Consider the following 24,384-nt stretch of genomic DNA (forward strand, 5'->3'; position numbering starts at 1 on the left):
CATCTTACCCTTCTAACAGGCATCCCTCAAATCAGAAGCACTTACACATCAACAAGGATAAAATGTAGTCCTCAACACAACTTTCAGATTTTTACACTCAAGCAGAAGATGCTAAGTTATAAACTCAGATGTTTCTTTTTTTAAAAAAAAAAAAAAAATATATATATATATATATATATAAATATTAAGTGTTCAGGTCTGACTAATTTTTAAGTCTGAGTTGAGACTGGCTGCATCATATTTTACCTAAATATGTTTATTTTAAGGCTGAGCATTTCACCATATGTACTTTACCAGCCAAGTTCAACAAAAGCTGATGTTTTCTAACTCTATTTCACCACAATTGACAGAGACAAATGGTCACATTACCTCAAGAGCTCCTTTGGCAGAGTAAGCTGCGTACGAGTACAGGAGGTCTTTGCTATGAAGCATTTTGGTGTCCCTGTTGCACCGCTGTCCACTGGGATAAAAGCATTCACCGCTGTTTTTCAGAGTTACTGTGTTTGAAGAAGAGCCTGGTAGGTCAAGCAAAACAGAGTAATTTACCAGCCGGACATCTTCAAGGCCTTGGGAAGTCCACTGAACCAGAATTTTCATTGCAATGTCTACATCATCTTCTCTAGGGGATCGTAACAAATCTCTGGAAAAAAAAAAAAAAAAAAAAACACAAGTAAACACACTTTTAGTTTATTTCCTACTAAAACACTGGTACCTTAATACACATCAGTCAATCGTTTCAATTAATAATGTATGAAACATGAAAAAAAACCCAAACAATACCAAAAAAAAGCCACACAAAAAAAAACCCAAACAACCTTCATTTTTTTGAAAATAACTTTTTGCCAATTGTGAGACAAAAAGCAACCTCTTTTAGAGAAATAAAAATAAGGAAAAAACATATTTATAGGGAATATATCTAATTAAAATGTAAATAATCCTGCAAAAATTATCACAGTAATTGTTTCAAAATTAATTTCTCTGGCGCTGATCAAGTTTCTGATATAGCATCAGTTTAAACAACCACTCAATAACACAATCTGAAGTAACAGGCATTCCAGGGAGGGTATGATGCTGAAGATCAGTTGTAATTACATGATTGGCCTAAATTCATCAAGTAAAGCAAATTTGCTAAACAGAATGGAACCATTCCCCCAAATATTTCACCGGCTTTCAGAAAGTTTTCCTCAGCTTTCCTACCTGCACTGAAGGATTACCCTGCCAGCAGCCTGGCAAGCATACAACATGAGCCTGGACATTATTTTGGCAGTATCTACCAGATGGGCCAACAGAGATTTCAGAGGGGTTGGTCTGAGCTTGTATCCCCGGGTCTGCGTCACCGTTCAGCACCCGCTACCAGATGGGCCGTTAGATGAACATGGTGATGGCACTGAAGGACAGATATGCTGAAAGGACAACTAAAGGCTTTGACTAATTATGTAAAGGATTTCACTAATTTCATAGGCAAGCACTTATGTAAGCAAAGCCGTACAAGAAAGTTGATGGAATATTTGCTGAATTTTGTGAGCATTTTCTTTTTTTTTCTTTCTTTCTTGTCTGTGAAGCTCTCAGGACCGAGTAGCAAAACTAAGGATCACAGAAGTATTGATTTCCAAACACAGAGATTCTGACACTACCCGAAACTCTTGTTCACAAACTTCTTTTCACGAAAAGGCCAATTATATTTAGATGCTTTATGGTCCTTAGTGGAACCTTAAAAAAATACCCTGGCTGTCTTGCACACATCAGAAACAACAGCTGAATAACACACAGACTTTTTTAAACCATTATTGCAAGCAATAGGTATATGAGAATCCCACCAAGTGTTTTCCAGGCCCCTCTGTGCTGTTCAAGCGGGATGGATGCTGCCGGCACCGCTCCCAGCAGGGGCTGCACTGACCCCGGGGAGAACTCTGCCAAAGAAAGCTTATGATGGAAAGCAAAGACTCCCTTCTCCACAGATGTTTCAAATAAAAGAACATTTACCACCTAGACAGCATCAAAATCTTAATAAGGCAGAAAGTGAAGCTATAACACTTATTACAGCCTAGAAATGGCTCAAACATTATATATTACATTCAAATGTCTAATGCTCCTGATCATATTATATGGATGAAATAACTATTCCAATATCCAAGGGATTTACAAAATATGCAAAGATTATTTGATTTAAAATATTTGTTGTACCCCAGCCCGCATTACAATAGCAAAGTTATTAGTGCACAAAGTTCAAAATTTTTACAAGAACAATGGACTTATGTCAAAGACTTCAGAGATCCTGTCAGCAGGAGTAACTGTCTTGCAGATTTAATCTTTTTAAATTATCCAAAATAAGTCTTCAAGCAGTCTACACAAAAAAGATGAGTTAATCCAATCTCTGGTACGTTACAAGTTTCCAATTTCATCTCCTGTGCCTGCTAATGTAATGACATAGAATTGGACAGTGCAGAAATACAGAAAGCTGTTTGATTAACACAATCATTAAGATAATATCTGTACTTCCCTCAGGTGACAGAAACAATAGTAGAATAAATAATTGCAAGAAACTTATCCCAGGCCAATAAGTTTATAGCACATTGCAACAAGAAGCATTCAGTTTCAATAAGACTAATTAAGCACTGACAGTAGAAGATATAATAACAAAATTGCTCTTTTAGGCATAGAAGTTACTTTCACTTCATAATTAAATAACCATCTTTGGAACTTTTATGACAATATATCTGATAAAGTTAAAGGAATGAGCACACTCACTATTTACTCCATAATATCTTTACAGCATGTTGAAATCAAATAACAAATTATGAGCACGTGTTATATTACAATAAATCAGCACATATTAGACTACTTTGATAAATCTTATGAACATCACCAGCAGGTTTTTTTCAGTGACTGACTTGCACTTGGTCTTTGATACAATTCTGCTGACCCCATGGACTTAAAGTCAGAAGTAATTTAGCTCATTATTTTTAGTACTTACTAGTTGGATAACAAGTATAACATGTAAAACCAGTACATCCTAAACCAGACCAAATTCAGAAAAGTATAAAGTTTGTTTGGCAGTCCATCCTGAAAAATCCCAACACTTCACATGCACTTCATAGTCCTCCTCTACAAATTGTCAATTAACTTGCTTCCTAAAACTGCCAGGGCACGGAGATGGATAGCGGTGAGACTTAAGCAGTGGAATGAAACAGGCCCTTGGGATGATTATGTTTCTCGTTTTTGCAAGCGGCTGCATGCTCAGGAGGAATCAATAGCAATGTGATTGCCAATTTCCATTTACAATACTGCCTTTAATAATGCCAGCCAAATGTTTGATTTCCTTACATTACAAAATATACTTTATACAGCTACCTGTTCAGGTTGAGTCAATGGGAAAAGCCACAAAGTTAATGAGTACATCTCAGTTCCCGTAAATCTGCATCATTTATTGAAGTGGAGCCACCACAGACTTAAGATTTGGTCTCAAGTTAGAGACATTAATAAATACAAAAATAAAAGTCTGAATAATACTGTGCCTTTATCAGATAAAGACATTTCCACAAGTTACTTTCTGATATAGATCAGATATTGAACTATTGTACATCAAAACAGGACATAAACTTGTTTTGTTAATATTCTGCACCACCTCAAATAAGCTAGGTTCCTGAACTGAAAAAATCAGATTAAATTGCTCTTAGAACTCATAGTATACCCTGCTTCATTTGAATAAGGTGAAGTTTCCCCACTTTGATATGATGAAAAGATGAAGTAAGTGTTTATGAAGACACATTCTCAGATTTTCTGTGTAAATAAGAAGTCTAAGTTGTATTTTACTGCCTGATCAGCTGGATGTCCAGGCCAGTGAAAAGCAGCAGACCATGACTCTTTGAAGCTTCAAAGTTCTAAAGCTAGGAAAATAATTTGAAATAAGACATATCTGTCGTAAAGCCAGGCTTTCTGAAGCCTCTGAAGCTTAAAAAGACCAATTTTTAACTTATGATTATAAGAGGTAAATGAACACACGCACACATAAAATAGAGAAATTTCATTTTCAAATAACCGTGGGCAATATGGAGCTACAGCAGGTTAATAGAAAGTCATCTGCTAAAACAGCACTTTTTTTGACACAGCTTGCTAGAGAAGGGAACAACATATTGCAAATAAGCCAGCTGCATGTTGCTGGTGATGTACTGGGACACTGTGAAACACCTCTCAAGTATGGCTTGTTTGTGTGAGTTTTGTGTTTGTTTCCTTGTTTGCTTCCTTTCCTTTCTTTTTTTCAAGATTAAATGTCTACACTGCAATGAGAGTAAGAAATACCCTAGAAAAAAAAGAAGCCACCAAGCAAACAAAAACCTCAATTCCAGTTTTGCAGAGTTAGGGCGAAGTTTGTCTAATCTCTTTATTCCCAGATTTTGACTGTAAATTTTCATTCCTTATTTTCTTCCACTTGACTGAGATTGTTGATAAGGCAGTTATTGGAATTTCAAGTAAGAACTAAAAACAAACACAGACTTGGAATTTTTATGGGCCAATTTTTCAGCTGAGTAGCTGCCTTCAAATTTTGGGAGTCACAATGAATTCACCAGACTACAGTTTTTGTAATGCTACATCAGATCAAAGTGTTATCTTGCCTAATATGCAGTTTCCAACAGTAGCTGGTAGCAGATAACCAAAAAAGAGTGCAAGAAAAGCATCATATGGGGCTATTATATTTATAGATTTCCATGCATATATCTTTTTCCTACCCACAAACTTTGTCCAGGCTGAGTTTTTAAAATGTTTACATATGTTCAGGATTGCAGAACTCGTTTCAGTCCATTAAGAGCGGAGATGTGGCAGCTTCAGCAGTGCCAGGCCAGCGCACAGCACTCGCACACACCAACTGCTCAGCATATGCGCAAGTAGATTTCGCAGTTGCAGAGTGTTTATTTGTATCCATCACATGTAGCATGTACACACAGCAAACTAAATGCGTTCAGGAAATACCACCTGCCCAAGCCACATCTGCTTAAATTTTAATTACATGTTTCTGTTAATTAGGGTGCTCAACCGGCTGGTCTCCAACCTGCCAGATTAGATTTCCCGTGGTCTGAACTGACTGCCACAAACCTGCTGATTCCAAAATAAACAAACAAAATCCAAGTCCAAGAGAAGATAAATATTTATCAGGAGGTTAGAATATGTAAGAGAAACATTCTCATGGTGTAAGTAGTTGACTACATGCAGCTTAGTGCAGGACAAGATCCAGAACCACTTCAGGTGACATTGCAAGGCCTCCAGCAACTGCTCCATGAAGCAGATCCGTGACACGTCCTTTGTCACATCCACCATCGCTCTATGCACATTCTGAATATTGTGGGCATATTTTTAGCACTGATATTAATTTTGTCACAGTCCTGGGTCACAAGAAAACTGGTACTCTGTTCATTCTTGTCACACGGTGATCATAGTAATGACCAAACTAACAGGTAGGTCTACTCGGATATGCTTTCAAAATCATAAACAAAATAATATTGTACTACAGCGTCAAAGCAATGGAAAGTCCTGGTTAAACATAACATTTGGGCACTAGATATGAGCCAGCAACTATGTGATATGATGCTACTTCTTCCATTTTCCTGGTTTTTGGCCAGCCAGCCCCATCACCCGCAGCAGCCTTTCCACTGGAGAGGGACCTCTCAGGGGAGGGAGGGCTTTTTGCCAGCCCTACACCATCAGCCAGTTCTGTCTGATAGAAAAAAGTATACATGACTCATCGGAACACAGCGATGAATGTATGGTCTGTCCTAATGATGGGGAAGCTAAAACCCCATTCATTCTTGGGTAACAACGTATCACTTTTGCTATCAAAGGGAAGAAATGCTACATAGCGCCTACAATATCGGTATCATGCTATTAACATAAAAGAGTATTACTTATGGCAGCTTTTACTTTTCACAGCCACAGAATAAATGTACATCATGAAACCATAAAAAGTACGTAACATCAGATAACAGAACACCAGCTCTAGATTTGCTTGCACAGTGCTCTAACAGAAAAAAAGCTTTTGAGGTTTTTTTGTTTGTTTGTTTTTTAAACATTATGTGCACTATACCTTTTGGGTATTTTGAGTAGAAAGGGACCTGAGTCATCTATTTAGAAAATTATACCGTGAGCAGGCACAAAATTACTTTTAAACAAAACTTCATAGCATTTTTGTGCTATGTTTAGGTACACTTGGGTATTAGACTTTTGCAGGGGTACCTGACCATACGTACCCTCTCCTGTCATAGCATACTTACATGCACAACAGCTTCAGGCCAAACCTCTCATTTTCCTGAGAAGTTCTTTGTCATGGCATTGAAGAACACCCTCAGATCTCAGCCCACGCTGGCTTACAAGCTTAGCTATTTTGTACATTTGTGGGGTGTTGTTTTTGGTTTTGTTTTTTACTACAGGACTACCATGCATGTTGTGATTACCTACTACATCAGACAGTCAAATGCCTTTTATACTTTTTTAAATAAAACTAATGTGGATAGTTAAATCTCACTTGCCAACATCCGGATACAAGCCAAACTTGCTTTCAAGGCAGATGGTGGAAGGCATTGAAAAATTACTGATTCTCTCACTCTGTGATTCCACAGTTTATTGAAAAACAAGCAATTCATTGTTCCTCTACAATAAACATTGCAAAGTCACAAACTGGCCGTAGATAAGCTTTCCAAGCTTTCTAAAAGATTTGGATGTCAGTTATAGTGACATCTAGTCAGCATCCAAACACATCTTCCAAACACATCAGAACATCAGAATGCCAATATGATTTCCAACAAGGGTCTATCAAACGATTGCCCAGAAGAGGGTAAAGATAGAGAAAGAACACACAAAATCCCTCAGCTACTCTTGTAGTCTGTTTTAAGCCTAGCAGATTTTTGAAAAAAATCTATAGTTCTGAATATCTGTCAATTCTAAGAGAGTGTATTCACCTTACTTTTCAGCAATAGCGTGCCATTCTAAACTGAAAAAGGCTCTTTCAAATCTATTTGTTTAGTAAACAACAATTATTCCAGTTAGGCAATCTTTCATTGTGGAAGCAAGCACCCATGGTAATACCTGATGCCCTGCCTGTTCTCACATTAGACACAGAAATAACATAATAGTATTTTTAAATACTGTTAATGTAACAGTATACTCTGCACATTCACTCAAAGTGCAAGAGCTCAGCACATTTTTAATGGTCTATTAATGGAAAATTACTGATTACATTTTATTATTGATGGAGAAGGAAAATTTTTGAAAACTTATTGAATGATCTAAGTGCAGCAACTGAAGCAATCACTGACTTATGAGTTAATCTAATGAGTTACACTCTGTCACAACACAGAATATGCGGTCAGATCCAGCAACAAATCATCAAATGATATTTGTAGAAATCACCTTAATGAATCCAAGGCATCCAAGTTTTAAAAGGTAAATATCTGTCAACAAGCAGGCCAGCTGCAAATAAATTACATTCAAACAAGTTCAGCTAATGTTCACTATGTAGAAATTCGAGTTTCTAACTTTTCTGAATCTGAGTCCTTTTACCCTGATTTTCAGTAATCCCTGACATTATAAGTCACAATTTCAGAAGCAACCACAAGTGTAAACTGCATCCCCGCACATGAAAGGTTCCTGTTTCATTCTTCTGTATATGGTCTTCTAAAGCAACAAAGTAAACACTCAGTATTTCATGAATCAGCAGCATCTGCAAGTGCCAGTCATATAAATCCCTCATATAAGGCCCAAAAACTGTTGCATATGTGCACTAGCATTTGGGTTCAGGAATTGCTGGGCAAAGAACTGGAGAGTCTAGTTAATTCAGATGCTTTGCAAGTCAGCCAAAAAGAGTTTGAACATATGCAAAATATGTTATCTGTGTGGTAAATTTGATAGAAACTGGTTTGAATACATCAGATTTCAAAAACAAAGACCTTAATACAATTTTTGTTTGCAGTATGGAAAACAGGTGGCAAAAGATCAAGTTCACTGCAGTACTTTATGAATGAATTGGCTTATCAACAGAGCACAAAGGTACAGTAAAATACATTTACCACAGTGAAGGTTGTTTAAATGTGTTAATTTCCAATGGACCGTGAACATGTGTAACCAGCTGAAGTTCTGCCGTCACACAATAACTTGTTAAATCACCACTTTTTGATCATTGACAATCATGTAGGCAAAATCTGAAAGGCAGTTGACTTTGATATTAAAGTAGATGCCTAAGAAATGAAAACCACAAAACTGTGGAAGTTTTTGAAAATGTTTGATATAAGCAAATCACTCAAAGGCAGACAGGTAGGCAATGGCAGAGCTAGGAACAGAAACCAGATTGCCTGATTCTATACTCATGGGTTTTGGGTATCAAAGTATCTTACACTTTATTAAATATCATGAGGGGGGGTTTAACCTTTTTTAAAAAAAAAAAAAAAAAAATAAAAAATCACTTTTCCATTATATGTACCTTGCTTAATTAGCCAGTGTAGAGACAGATGAGAATGTCATTTAGCATTTCTCCCCCATCATTCTGGAAACACGTGAAAAACAGGATTATGATCATTATTCACTTTCAGAATAGTTAATGTACCACAGAAACTTTAATGTGGAGAACAACAGCTCCAGACCCTCAAATGGGCTATGTTTCAAAATCCTAAAGACGGTTAATTCCAGATGGAGAGGAGAACGGAGACACCTTTCATACATAGTGCAAAAGCAGTCATTGCTATGACACGTGGTTCCTTTTGTTTACTCTCCTCTTAGGAAAGCAAGCAAATATTGCCTCTTCCTAACACTGAGCTCTCAGTCTTCACCTGCTTACTACAGAAAGGACTAGTCTGGTCCTTCATACATTGTTTTTAATACAGTAAACCATTTTCAACAGATTAACTGACTGCAAAAAGAAGTTATTCAAAATATATGCAGAATGGAGATATCTGCACAAGAAACCTTTTACTATTATTGAACAATATCGCTTGCAAAAGGATCCCTCAAAATAATGCCATTTTCTTTCAAAATCAATAAGATCACCACCACTATTTTTTTCTTATTAACTTCCGTAGTTGCTAAGTTTCAGTAACAAAAGACAGGTTTTCCTCTATGGTATACGGGATTCTTTGTGTCTATAACATCACAATCCGTATCTTTGCACAGTTCCATCTAAAGCATTTTAAACTCGTACTATTTCCAAAGACACAATAGTGATTTGTATAACTCAACCTAAACTGTCATTCTGGACATGCAAGCATATCTTAGCCTCTGTTTTAAATACGCAAAGAGAATATAATTTTCTTCAAACTGTATAGTCTAGTTATTGAAGAAAAAAAAAAGTCTCCCAACGTAAGACAATAACCAGGTCCCAAGCTCCAAACAACTGTGTCCTGCATTTTCCAGCAGGTGACGATGCAGAGGACAATGCAAACTGCAGCTCAAGGATGGTACAAAGACAACCCCCCACCTCGAAAGTGCTTGCACATAACCCCCCATTCACAGGCAGAGCACTGACCCAGCAAACTTCACAATGATATCATCTCCTTTTCTTCCCAGACCACAGGGAATATGTCAGTTTCTCAATAAAATGTGACCAGCTGCATAATCAAGCCCAACTGGTACCTTTTACTGTCAGAGACAATTATTATACATTTACTTAAAGCAAGAGACCATTTCTGTGTGCATGTGAATAGCAGTGGATGTTTCACTAACACTTTTCTATACAGAAAACCTATCGAACAAAAAAATCTAGAAATCTTGCTTTTTATATAGAAAATCTGCTGATCAGAAAAAAAAAATTCTCAATACTGCCCAGCCAGCAGTATTTTATTCCTTTCAATTGCCAAGCATTCAGTTGCACTGTGAATTGAAAAGCAATTAGATTGAATGCCAGGTGTTATTCTGACAGCACTGGACATCTTTATTTGAACTGTGTGATTTAACTTTTGAATAATATCCCCATTCCCAAAGGACAATGAGGAATTAAGAGGGCATGCTAACCCAAAATCCTAGAAAAACTTAGCAATGCTTAGGAAATCTATCCATTATTTGAAGTTTTAGGATTATTTGGAATTAGATAAAGCCCCAAATAAATGTTTAATTTTTAAAATTAAAAGAAGGTAAAACCTTCATTTTATTTCATGAATCTCAAAAAGTTAACCCTTTCAACAGCAAAGCCTAAAATAGCCACAAGACGATGCCATGCAACCTTTCTGTTACCAGTCTCATTTTCTTATCAGTATATTAACTTACCAGTGCAATTGCAATGGAATTGGAGAGATTTCTAATGGACATGTTAGCTTAGATGTTTAATATTTAAAAGTTCTGTCAGGAGTATTAGTTAAAATGAAAACTGCAGGGAAAAAAATGTGACAAAGGATACAATACCATTTCTAGGGAATTATGCAAGGAAAATGTTATCACAAATGTCACATCACATCTTAGTTCAGATAATCTCTACCTCACCAGCCGAACTGCATTTCAGCTGAATTTGTTTTTATCTGAAAATACTGACATCTTTGAACTGACCCTTCAGTCCTAATATACAGCTGAGGAAATCAACACTGATAACCAAAACAGCGTCCTGAAGTTATTTATGCTGTACCGCAAATCAAATTGCTTGTGGATATACAAAAGCTGTCTCCAAAGGAGCAAATGCAACATCTTATAAAGAAAGGCTGGGAAGAGACCACAGGAGAGCATTTGGTTCAAGGCTCAGCTCACCCAACTGCTGCTCCAGGCAGATGTTTTCCTACCCTGTTCCAAATATAGAAGCTCCTTGTACAGCCTAAATAATCACCTCACATACTGCTGCATTTGAGCACACTTTATATTCTCCTTTCCACCACTGATGTTAAGGACAGACTCATATTTTTCTTTTTGCAACAGTTTTTTTTTACATACTTACAAGCCTTCCCTCATCTGACCTTGTCTTACGCCAAACGTCCTCAAGTCTTCTCATCCATTTCCTCAGAGCTGCTGCTGCTGAAATCTCTGACTACCCTCCCTGATCTCTTCTGGCCCTCTTCCAGCATGTCCCCACTCCTCCTGAAACTCAGTTCCAGTAAATGGACACTGCGAACGTACCACTCGCACTGTAAATTTATTATTAGTATGCAATTATCATTTGTCTCCATATACGTCAATTATTCCTCTGCTGGCCTTTATTCTGATTTCACCTCTGTACCTCTCCAGTAAGTTCAATGATTTCTTTAGCTCTGTCGACCTCAAAGAGGCCTCGTCATTTCATCATTCATTTGCTGCAAGAAGGAATGGTGGTCTTGAGGACATCCTTATATACTATACAAAGTAGGTCATATTTTCAAAGTGCTGAGAATCCACTGTTAAGAATGGATTCCCTGCCCTGCTCATATCCCCCAAAAAAACCCAAACAGCTCCCATACAAATAACTACACTTAAATGCAATACTTAAGAGTTGTTTTGCAGTCTGCCTCACACCAGATTCATCGTACACCACTGTGTGCATTCAGCAACCTGGCCTGACCAGAGCTGCGTATTTCCATTGAACTGGGTCCTCTCAAAACATCAAGTGGGCTCTGACTCAATATAGCAGTATTTAAACTAGGATGTTAAACTTTTTCAATTAGGCAAAACTCAAAGTATTTGCTTGCTCGTTTCTAAGTCTCTACCAATCTCAAACCTGAGATTTGGCTTCCAAAGTCATCACTCTGTTTGCAAGGAGACTCCTCTAAGTTTGCTCTTAGCCCAGCAAATTTGCAGACACTCTCTCTGTTGCAACAACCTGCACAGTCCACTTCAGGTCCATATGAAAAAGTCCTCCTCTCTGTCAGTTCTAAGGTTGACCTACCCACTTCACCTCCTCTCAGCAGTCCCTGTGCCACAAAATGCAAAGTGGTTACTCTACAATAGAATTCCTATATTCCCAATAAAGTGCATCCTCAAGGAGCACATTGCAACGTCCAGGCACACAGGGCAAAACACAGGCATCCCAGTGCAGACTCTTCCAGAAAAGTCACAGGAAAGCGACCTTACCCACTTCTCCTCCTCCTCCTTTTACACTTCCTCACGTGCAACATTACCTCCTTTCATTTTGCAAACCCAGAAATGTAACTTCCTACCCAAAACAATCTATTAACCCACATTTTCTTGCCTGTTCTAGACTTCGCTCAGACTTCTGGCTCTTTTTTATCTGAAAATTAAATAAATCACACGTAGCATCCCCAGAACAGTGGGTGGCGGTTTCATGGAGTAATACTTAAATGATATAATTCATTTTCAGCCTCTCTTACGATCAAACTAAAATTTCAAAGCCCATTTTTAAGTGAATAAAGCACAAATAAAAGACAAAAACAACAGCAATACGCAGATGTTCAGGAACTGGAATCAAGGCTGAAAAATGCCCCCTAGTATTCAACATACTTTAATGTGCAATCACCTGAATTGCTTACTGCAAGTACAAATGGGCTACTGTAGTACAGCGATGTTTCAACCTGAAGGCCAGAGGGGGGTGGCTGTTGCTAGGCAGTAAAGAGGAAAGTGCTTTATTTCAAAGCTGCAGTATCAATTAAATCTTTGGAAAAAAAAAAAAAATAAAAAGAATCATTACAGACCAATGCTAAACTTCAGTACATTTTCTTGTCTCTCTTCCTGCGAAGATATTATGCTTCTGAGTCTCAGTTTGCTCTTAATGTGGTGTTAAGGAAGCTACAGACAGACGTGAGGACAGAAAACAGGATTCAGGAATTGAGCAGTAGAGCAGGTTTTCACTGGGTATGTACATACAGAATGCGGTCATGTATCTACACTACAGAAAAACATTGGCATGGTCATCCTGCACTGCTTCTTACAGCTACTATGATGACAAAGTCATCTATTAAATTCTCTGCTAGCTGGAGGAATTCTGGGAGGCAGATGGTCTATTTGTTATTAACATGACATGAACATTCTCTTAACAAATCACCTATGTGGATTATGCAGACACAACATTTAATCCCAAGTTTCTTAAAAATCTGTGACATTAACACATATGACATATTCACTGACACAAAAAAGGATAAATATAAAAATGGAAAAACCAATAAGGGGTTAGAAGTCTAAATACATTTAATCAAACTGAACCACACAGAACAGCTTCAGATTTCTTAATCAGGGGAGCAAGAAAAAGTGAAACCACAGCTTTAACAGTGTAGCTACAGTTAAAAACAAATAAACAGACAAAAAAAGGTAAAAATTGACAATTGGTACTATACCTGGTACAATGGACATTAAAACACAGGTAGTAAATATAAATGGATTGATTTGCCTGGAAACCTTCAGAAAACAAATGTGTGTTACTTAGTAAATACGGGAACACAGTAACAGTTTCACTGCAGTCTAATGTGTATCGTGCCCATTCTTCAACTTTATTCCTCCACGCACCCCACATTTCACTGCACATTTCACTGACGCTTTCAATGCAAACTAAATTTTGGCAAAAAGAGAAAAACACAACAGTGAAAGACTCAATGATTCATGTGCATTTATTCCTCAGAGCAACACAGGGTAATAGCAAACTACAGCTTTTGCACACACCTATTTTAATAAACTGATTTAAAGTATACAAGTGCAAATCCACATGCAGACATTATCTTAATGTAGTTGTTCTGTCTAATGTGAAATCATCAGAGGCTTTTACTTCTCTACATTTTCTGCCAGCTGAAAGTTTGCCCACAAGCAGTTTCTGTAACTCCACTGCCACAAAGGAGTTAACACGGCACCCCAGTGCAAAGTGCAAGCTCCCCGACCCCAATTAAAACTATACCCAAGAAAGCTCGTTTTAAACAAAATTATACACACTTAAATTTAGATCAACTCCTTCAATTTCTTCCAGGGCAGAGACGAAAACCATTGACTTCTGGCTTTTGGTTAGATGCTTAATCAAGTTACTTTTAATAAAAACTTCACTTTAAGTACAAGCAACAATTACTATGAGACCTGAGCAAGCCAGGGCATGTTAGAAGGCAAAAAAGAGTAGGAAAACTACATTACTGTGAGCCTTGCTACTGAAGAAAATAATGATCTGGAAATGCATGCAATATTGAGTGAAACAAATTGTGGATTTTATTCAATCTGATCGCCAATTAAAATAAATATCACATGTGGTTAAGCTCAGATATTCACTTTATCTGAAATCATTGTAACACAAAACACAAGGGAAGATGCTAAGCATATTTTCAGTGAATTTAATAGTTTTGTCAACAAAATACAATATTAGCTGTGATATTTATGTAAGCAATATCGTCCAAAGTGCCTACAGGATTTAGGAAAGCAAAAAGACTTAAGCTTCTATTTTGAATTGCATATGGGAGCATCTTTTCTATATACTGTTTCAAACAGCAAATTTCCTTAGCTAACGGCAGTAACACTATATCACTGCAGAGCCTTGATATACATAGAGTGAGTGCAAGAAGGCTACAGTCACCCAAATACGTGCCAGTCACTGTGAATTAAGATAAAGTCCTTAAAAATTGTTATTTTAAAGAGAAAATTCTTTGCTTCATTTTTCTCAGTGAACTTCATACTGGCAAAATGCTCCAATCCTTCCTATACTACCCCTCCTTTCCTTTCTGCTTTGGTTTTGGATTGTTTTGGAGGTGCCACATAGATTTTTTTTTTTTTTTTTAATGATTTTTGTTGGAGTTTTTCTACCACATCTCCTCACCATCCTCCTCATCCTGCTACAAACTGTCCTTTGGTAACCTCAGTCTTTGATGGCCTCACATCTGCTCCCTACCACATTTCACCCCTGAAACATCCCTTGTCAACATTACTCTATGTACTAAGCTGATAGGATCAGCAAACAAATAATACACTGTATTTGAGCCTTGGGACTGATTAGATGACTGATGAGACAAATACATCTTGAGTGGAGAAAGAAAGAAAGAATTAAACATGACAGGGGAGCTGGACCGTGTACGCCTTCCCCAGCCCTTCGCCCTGCACAGCACAAGAGAAAGAGGAAATACTCCAGAAGCACAGGCTTATAAAAGTAATTTACTCACAATATCCAGATGGCGAGTGCGAAGAGGAATAGCCTGGCTGCTGGAAGTGTTTTGCCGCCTTGTACTCAGGTTTTAAAATTTGAGATAAGTGATGTTACCTGAGATGACTTGGCAGTCTGTGTCCACAAGTTTGCTTTCTAGGCTAGCAAAAAGCACAAATTCTCATAAAAATAGGGGAAATCTTTTACCACCTTGATAACCAAGTTCTAAATTTTATATGACAATATTACTCATCCACTTCATGACTAATAAACCACTCCTCTTTCCAAAGAGCAAAAGAGCAGCTTATTTAAGAGGGTTTTTTTTTTTAGGAAAAAAATCATTATGAGAAGATTTTGTGTAACTCTTACACAGAGGCAGAAGTGAACATTCATGGAGTTGAGAAACGGGAAATGAGAATAATCTTGCTCTGCATTATTTTATCTTCTGTTCACCTTGGCCATTATATTAGGATATGCTGTTTAATGACACATTTATAGGAAGACAACAATAGCTTTGTAGCTTACTGTATACTATGTTGCTAGGATGCATTTCTTAAATCAACAAAATCACCCTCTCTAGGCATATGTTTAGTATACTTATCAGCAATTGGAAAAAAGTGAACTAATCAAATTACCCATGACAATTTTTTTTCATGGGTGGTTAATATTAGGATCCCAGATCCACGTTTAGACATATATAAAAATAAAATTTTGAATTTAAAATAATGAGTACTGCAAATTAGGTCACATATGCAGGAGTTTTATTAAAGAGCTAAGTAGCTGGATCAGAGCCTATTTCCTCTTTGGTTATAAAATTTTCCTGTGGCAGACTAGCAAGTCCACAGCATTGTGCATTTCTAAGGGTGAGAAATGTCATACCCATCAGTACCCAAACAGTTTATCCTCTTCAACCCGCTCAGGCCTCAGCCCTAAGTCTCACAAGACATAGCAAATGCTCTGCCTTCAAATACGCTGCTGCCTTATCAGTGCTGGAAATTTCCCCAGCAGACTCATCCATCTGCAGCTGTTTCTGCTCAAGGGATTATTGTCCCAAGCCCTCCCCAACCCCTTGCCCTCCATCTGAAAATTACTGATTATTCAGCTCTGTTGATAGAACAATGAACTTACCTCAATCAAAACAGGTTGGGTTTATTTACATGTTTTAAACACTATCTATATTTTAAATCCAGCTCATCAACTAGCTACCAAAGTATTTTTCTGCAGCAAGTGCTCTCCCTAAGACTAATTATAAACTTTTAACAAGCCACCATCCAACACAAGTCCACTTCCAGCATTTCTCTAGCACCTCTACAGCAGGCACCAGCTATTCTGTTTCCTGAAATCAAATCACATCAACATCTTACAGCTGAATGGGCCTGACCTTTTTAAAGGTGTGCTATTAATAAGATAAAATAAACTGCAGGACTCCAGCAACAAGGTTAAAAACTCAGTAAGCAGCCAGGAGATGACATAAAATGAGACCAAATGGTCTCTATACTTAATGAAGTAGACTATCTCCTACAACTAAAACAGCTTTCAATAACCAACATATGCTTTTACAATACAAAGATACACCCACATTGGTAAATGAATAGAAAGAAGTACAGTTAAAGGCATTCAAAGGCACATTGTTCCTATCCGTTCACATTTCTAGAACAATAACGCATGAAATAACAATTGTTAATATACAGGTTTCCACATGCTGCCAAATTAAGGATAAGCCCCAAACCAAATTAACTGTAAGAGGAAAATACCTATTTTTCTTCCTATAAATGTACAAGTCTCTTACATAAACATGGAATTTCAAGGTAAATTTTAAGAATAGCATTTTCTTTGTTCAAAAATCAGGGGGATATACAGAATATATATAAACCTATAGGCATAAAGGGTAAGCCATGCACACGCGTGTGAGAACAAGTGTGCGCAGGCAGCATAAACTGCTGTGACTGGAAGAAGCCCAACAACTGCTCAATCTGCAGCTGTTATTTTCCAATTTAAGGCTGATTGCAGAAACACCAGAAGATTTCAGTGCACGTCCTGACACAGCAAGCAAACAAAGACACTTTGAACACAACCTGCTGTCTCTGCCCTTGGCCACGTCTAGTTACAGTTCAACTTGTCTCCCGCCAGATGAAGCACAAACCCGTGGAAACACGGCTACAAGAGGCTGCTCCTTCCACCAGGCACCATCATTCCCTAAAGCCTGGGAGAACGCCCCACCACAGCTTTCAGCTGTTGTTAGTTCCCATTTTAAAGAGGGAAAAACACACTCTGGGCTGTCCTGCTGGGTAAACATGTTCACCTGTTTCTCCTGCTTTCTTTGTAAAATGCCCCTTTAACTCTGCAGGTCACAGCTGCCAAAAACATAAGAAGATTGAAAGGGAGAAAAAGAGATATTTTGTTAGTAACTACAAAGTTTAAGCAAACAAACGCAACACCTGTTTTTGCCATTTGCAAAGATTATTCTTTCTTGAGTATTTGGATTTTAACACACTGAAGACCTAGATATCTTTTCCAAGATACAGAGAAACTACTGAGCCCGTTGATGGTATTTAAGTTTATGGCTCCTTAGTATCTTCTGGAAATAAGATGATTACAGGAACATTTTCAGAGCAACAATAAAAAAAAAACAACACACACACACCAAAAAAAAAAAAAAAAAACAAACAAAAACAAAAAAAACAACCCAACAACCAACACACAAACAAAAAACCTCTATCCAACAAGGTCAGAAAATCAATGTAAGCTTCTAAGATAAAAAAAATCAGAGGCTCACTCTCACATGCACTGAACTCTGCCTAGCTGGGTTAATTACAGAGCAAAGCTGTGCCCCTGTGTTCAAGCTCTGAAAGTTATGGTACCACACAAAGGGTAAAGTTCAAATTAACCAAAGTCTTCATATTCATCAGAGCCACAACGTGACAAAGACACTCATGTTACAAAATCCTATTAAATGTGGGCACTTATGGAAACCATTATTTGTAACAGTAATTCTCTCTTGCAGTGCTCCTAGAAAGTGCTCAATTCCAACAGACCTGTTCATACATGAAAATATATTTGTGAACTGTTATTGTACAAAATTATTTAAAACAACCAAACCAGTATTTTGCCCACTCTCCAAAAAGAGGTGGAAAAATGAGTTACTAAATATTTTTTCTAGTAGCCTCCCTCAGTAGATAACTACTTAACTTTTATACCTCTTCCCTGTATAATGGAAACAAATATGATACACCCGCAACACAGAAGTCACTTACATAAAAAGCTTTTAAAAGTCTGCAACAGACAGATAGATTAACACAATCTGATTACCTACGTCCAAGCAAGTATTTCCAATTATTACAGCTCGGATTATCAAATAATTCCTACTAAGCATAGCATTAGAAACATTATTAAAATTAATGGTTGCAGTTGTCAGCTGGTGAATGCATAAGAAATACGTCATCATGCATATGATCACAAGGAGAAAATATGTAATGTGTTTGAAAGCAGGAGATTATCAATAACACATGAGTTTTAACATTGTAATCTCCTAACACAGGTATACTCAGGAAGAAGTGGCAACTGAAAAATTCTGAAGGGTTTTGGGTTTCTTGACTGTATCCACGCTGTTATTACCCACAATACCCAGGAATGTGTTTGGCACATCCTCAAAAAATGTCCAGTCAGTGCTTCAAATGTGCAAAATACAGCTTAAAGCAATTTCATAAACACAAGCTGGAGCAGAGGAGCAAAAATGAAAGACACAACAAGCTGCCAAGATACCATTGTCTATTAACAACTCTCATTTTAGGCACATCAGTGTAATGTGACAAACTATTGGCAAAATTCTTACAGAATAAAATTGCTATTACTTAGACAAGCAAATAGCACTTGAGATGTCATGCATGGTTCACAGTGGAGCTCCTCTCCCCAGCTTTATTCTTAAATTCGTATAGAAATGCCTACAGCAACAAATAAAATGTTTCTAGCCATCCAAATCTATTTTGCATTTATCTCAAGCCTTAGCTCCTGGAATGTTGTGATGATGTCAGATTTTCAGTATCTTAAAAAAAAAAAAGTAGCTCATAGGATTACAAAGGAGAATGTGACAGAAATGATGCAAGAACCCAAGCAGACATACAACAAATTAAAAAAGCATTCCTATTTTAATACGACTACTTCCTTTGCTTGAGGAAGTGACAACAGAAAGAAGATGAATCATTTTGCCATGTGGTGTTGGCAATTCAGCTTTAAGTGATATATAAAAAAAAATGAAGGTAGCGAGACAGCTGCACAGAGGGATCTGATGCTTTGCAAGCTGCAGCGGCACGACCCAACCTTCCTGCCATGCCAATAAGGGCAGGTTTGGGGCCACCACAGCAGGGCCTGGACAGAAATGTCATCTGCTGCTGCCCAGCTCTACTGCCTTTGGGTCCCTTCTCTCGCAGAAGCCTGGTGGCACATTAGACGCTTCAGCAAGTACAGACTCACTAGAAGACATTCAATACACACGGGGCTTGGGACGCTGACAGGTGTGGCTGCACTCCTCTAGTTTGGGCATGAGATCACAGCTACAATTAATGAAAGCAGAATACAGAATAGAAATACCCTCCACCTCATGCTCACTGGATAGCTGCTGCATGCCATACCATAGGACCTATGTTTCTGTAAAGAGATGGAGAAAATCAAATGGGTCTGGAGAATTGTGAACACTGAGCCAAACCCCACTTTGATTTACATTGAGGAGAGGAAAAGGACTTAATAAGATATGTTTAAGCCCCACTCGCTTGCTATAATATAAAGGAAACTATTCTAAACAACAAGAAGCCTATTCTGGAAAAACCCCAGGCTAACAATTTAATTTCTGACTGTGGAGATATTACCTTGTTAAATCAACAGTCAGTGAAAGGCTTTTGCCTCTTCCTGTAAATGCGTTCCTAATCCTTTCCTTTTCTGCTGTAATCTTGCCACCAGATGGAGGGCACATCATGTGGCACTCCCAGGGGACAGAACAAAGAAAGTCACAACCCCAAATACAGATTTCAACTCATTCCAAACAAATGAATATAGTTTATAATTACTGTCTGCACTTAAAATAAATTAAATATTTGGCACAGGAGCATAAGGAAAAGCAAGCGGTCCCTCATACACTATCACTGGTGAAAAAAGATCTACAGTCTTGGTTTTAAGAGGAATAAAGTTATTCATTTGAAACTGTGCTGAGAATATAACAGTAATTTACGTAGTTACCAGTTGCATTCTTTAGATTATAAAATTATGTACGGCTGATATAAGATTTATTCTCTTCAACATAATTTTCTTCTAGAGATAGAGTAAACCAAGGAGGGTATAGTTTTGTTGTAAGCATTGTATATGTTGTGAACAATTTTACTATAGAAAAAAGGGAAACTAGTTTAACCCATCAACCATCTGCTAGTGTGACCCTGCTAATTTAAGACTCAGTCAAGCAATCGTGATTAAAGCAGAAATTACATCAACTTCGTCAGGAATTCCGAAAATCAGATAGGAGTGAGAAAACTATTTATGTCTGGAAATCTCCTGTCTATTCCTTGTTCACCCAGCCCTTCAGTACTGAATATGTATGTTTTCTTCTCCTGTTGCTTCTGACAGATGAAGCAATTCCACAGTTGTCCATAATTAATTTTGGCATGAAGGTAACTACCTCTGCACAATCTGGAAGACAAATGAAATGTCAGATAAAGGCAGAGTACCCCAGAGTAATTTGTTTCTTGCCTTATCTACAAGTAACAGGTGTAATTTTTTAACAGGTTTGACAGGACAGCACAAGATGGTGGCTCACCACTAGTCACTTAATAAATGTAGAGAGAAATATTTGAAGTACTAAGTAAAGTGTAGGGAGGAAAATTTAAATTAAAAAAAATAGAAAGTGATTAGTAAAATAAAACATCCTGACCCCTCAACTAAAATCCCAAACAGTCTTTGGTGAGCATCACACCTTGGAGCCATTCAAGAGGTTCAGGATCTGCAAGGAAGCAGCCAAGGAAATCCTCCTAAGCAGGGAGCAGGAGATGAACAGCTATCTGAGATCTGCAAGGCATCCTCATCCATGCTATAAATTCAAAGAGGTACCTGGAGCACAGGGGTTAGGTAAATCACTGTCCCCTATAACCCTGTCACAGAGCCCAAACTATCAAATTGGCTCCAGGGCCGGTATCACAGTCAGGATCAGATGAGTAATACAATACCAATAATAGTTTTGTTTCTCTAACCATCACAATATGATAGTACCCGCTACAGATACTATCAGCGTGTCTTCTGCTTGGATGTCTGTGCTGGTTCTGGCTGAGACAGAGTTAATTTTCTTCATAGTAACTAGTAAGAGGTTGTGTTTTGGATTTGTGCAAACAAACACATGTTGGTAACACTGGGATGTTTCAGTTATTGCCAAGCAATGTTTACAGAGAGTCAAGGCCTTTTTGACTCCTTGGACCATCCCACCAGTGAGTGTACTGAGAGTGCACAAGAAGCTGGGAGAGGATGCAGCCAGGACAGTTGGCCCCAACTGACCAAAGGGATATTCCACACCGTATCATGTCATGCTCAGTATATAGAACTGGGGGGAAGAAGAAGGAAGAGGGGGACACCTTCGGAGTGATGGCATTTGTCTTCCCAAGTAAACATTACGTGTTCTGGACCTGTTTTCCAGGAGATGGCTTAACAGCTGCCTGCCCATGGGAAGTAGTGAGAGAATTCCTTGTTTTGCTTTGCTTGTGTGTGTGACTTTTGCTCCACCTATTAAACTGCCTTTATCTCAACCCAGCAATTTTCTCATTTTTACTCTTCCAACTCTCACATCCCACCGGGGTGAAGGATGAGCGAGTGGCTGCGTGGCACTTAGTTGCTGGCTGGGGTTAAACCACAACAGTGTGTCTTGCCTTTGAAAAGGTAACAGAGCCTCAGCAGAGACCCTGAACTGCAGGTTAAGCAGCAGGGATGTCTGGTAGACATGCCGTGCGATGCACACCGGGAATGACCAAAAGGCGAAACCCCTGAGAAAACCCTGGTCACTCTTCCCTGGGGAGGGAGGTGGCAGGAGAACAAAAAGCCACCAACAGTGACAAAGCCACACAGACACAGGCTGGGCTCCCAATATGTCACTACAGGATTACCACACATACACTTTGCTGTGTTAGGTGGGATCTTTTTTAGTGTCACTAAAAGTACAAACCTGTCATCCCCCAGCCTGTCTTTCTTGTTTACCTCACCTCTCCCCTATCATCTTAAATCCTCCTATTCTCTCGCTTTTCTCAACTCAAGATTACTTCTGGTCGTCTTATCAGGCTCCTCCAGACTGATAGTTTCAAAAGTAGATATATCCCCGATGCATGTGGCTGACAGGTTTGGCCTCACTTCTTATGACACCTGGGCTGACAGCATGTCGCAACCACAGTCATGTACAACTGCATCTGAATGCTCCTATAACGAGAAAAGTTTCCTTCCTTTCCACTGGATATTAGTTATCAATCTAGCAAATCTTATGAGGTCAGAAAACTCCGCTGAGTCAGCCAGTACAGATACAAGAGGTGAGCTAAAGTCTTCATTTCAGTCAACAACTGAAATGGAAAAATCAACTTGAGTATTACTAAAAAGGCATTATCCTTTTTTCATCTCCAAAATGTTGAAAATTTCCTTCAGCTTTCCCCCACAAAAGAAAAATAAAGGAAAACCGTTGTTTCCTCTTGTCTCCAAAATCACTCGGAAATCAGGGTCCATCACATCAAAGCTCTTACGCACACACTCCTTATTCCTGGAGTCAGTGAAATCGGTGTCTTCCTATCGGACGCTGTGGCAAAATCCAGAGTCCACCTTCCAAACCCAGGAGATCAAAGAGGAGCTGAACAATAAAATGTCTGTTCCGATTCTAACTGCCGTGAATTCCAGTGCTCCTCCATGCAAATTCTGCCTCTACTTCAAATCTAACAAGTAGTCATTCAAATTCAATGTCACCTGGACATAAATGGTCTTAGGAAAAAAAAAAAACCACAAAAAACCAAACACCACACCCAACAAAACAAAAAAAACCCAACAAAACCAACACAACACAAAACAAAACAAACACACCACAGCACACAAAAAAACGACAACAAATTTAATTCACAAAATCTACCACAAATATGAATAATTAGTCCAGAGTAACCAAAGAGTGATCCAAGAATTTAGGGTATGAGTATGTAACCAAAAAGTTATAAAAAGCGTAGCTCTCATTAACAGTGCAAAATGGCTTTCATCGCCCATGAAGTTCACAAGACCATCAGCCAGACACAACTACATCAACAAGTGGGGGGAGGGGGCAGGGGGAAAGAAAAAAATCTACCCAAAAACCTCCTGGTGTTTCAAATTGCTTCCAGAGAAAACCAAGACGTTACCTGGAATAAGCAATCTCAGACAATTTTGACAGAGGTTGTAATTTTCTATGGCTGCCAAACTAATATGTTGAGTATCAGTGATTAGATATTTAAACCTAAAATTAAAATAAAGCTCTAAATAAGTGTGCTACAAACACTTATTGCTAAAACTAATACCAGAAAAAAATAATAATCTTAAATATATACACAAAGTAGTTATGATTAGAATTGGAAGAGGGCACACAACAAACTACTTAGGTTTTATCAATACCATGTTAACTTCATATTTCCATATTACAATAATAGCATGTCAACTGATATTTATGTATGTGTTTTGCTGACAATTTTCCAAGCTATTCACCTGAACACAGCTGACTCTTTAAACTGGGTGGGGGTTTTTGTTGGTTTTGTTTGGGGTTTTTTGTTGGTTTTGTTGTTTTAATTAATAATGCCAATATATTGAACTTCGTGTGTGCAAGCAAAGACTTGAAAAGTCACACTCACCTCTAATACAGATGCTGTTATACACTGAACTTTCTCTATTTTTCAATTAAAAAGTTGTGTGCCTTTATGTACCACGTGCCTTTATATACATTTTGGTAAGGTAATCCAGTTTCAGATGGAATGAACAAGACTTCTGCTGCTTATCTCCCCAGCAAGCATTAACTCAAAAGCAGGGAACACTCCTCAGTATTCCACCGCATGAGCAAGACACACAATAAATAACCTCCCATCTTCTTTTTAAGTAATCTGAATTTAAGCTGTAGCCACATCTTAAAAAGAATATGAAGACATATTTGTCGCCTTTTTAAAATCAGCAGTAATAAAGTAATCACTACAAATTTAGAAGGGAACAGCTACTTATTAAAGGAATAGCATAGTGCAGGCCAGCAATAAAAAAAGTTTGTTTTATTAAATAATGTGTTTTATTAAGTTACAATTCTACATGCTCTGCAATTCAATCTTCAATTGCAAAAGTAGAGGGAAATGGCTACACTAGTACCACTAATAAAGTCCAAAGTAAAGAAG

General features: G+C 38.0%; 1 protein-coding gene across 1 annotated transcript in view; it reads right to left on the reverse strand.

Annotated features, from left to right (window-relative positions):
• Positions 1 to 24,384, reverse strand: part of NAALADL2 (N-acetylated alpha-linked acidic dipeptidase like 2) — a gene marked incomplete at its 5' end in the record, with an annotated part of 331,247 nt that overhangs the window by 197,419 nt on the left and 109,444 nt on the right. Inside the window, one exon of the mRNA XM_082056016.1 lies at positions 370 to 640. Coding sequence (XP_081912142.1) covers positions 370 to 640 — 271 coding nt within the window. The remainder of the gene's footprint in view (positions 1 to 369; positions 641 to 24,384) is intronic.

This window comes from Streptopelia decaocto, assembly GCF_964273445.1.
Source record: "Streptopelia decaocto genome assembly, chromosome: 6".
In the NCBI taxonomy this organism is placed as follows: Eukaryota; Metazoa; Chordata; class Aves; order Columbiformes; family Columbidae; genus Streptopelia; species Streptopelia decaocto.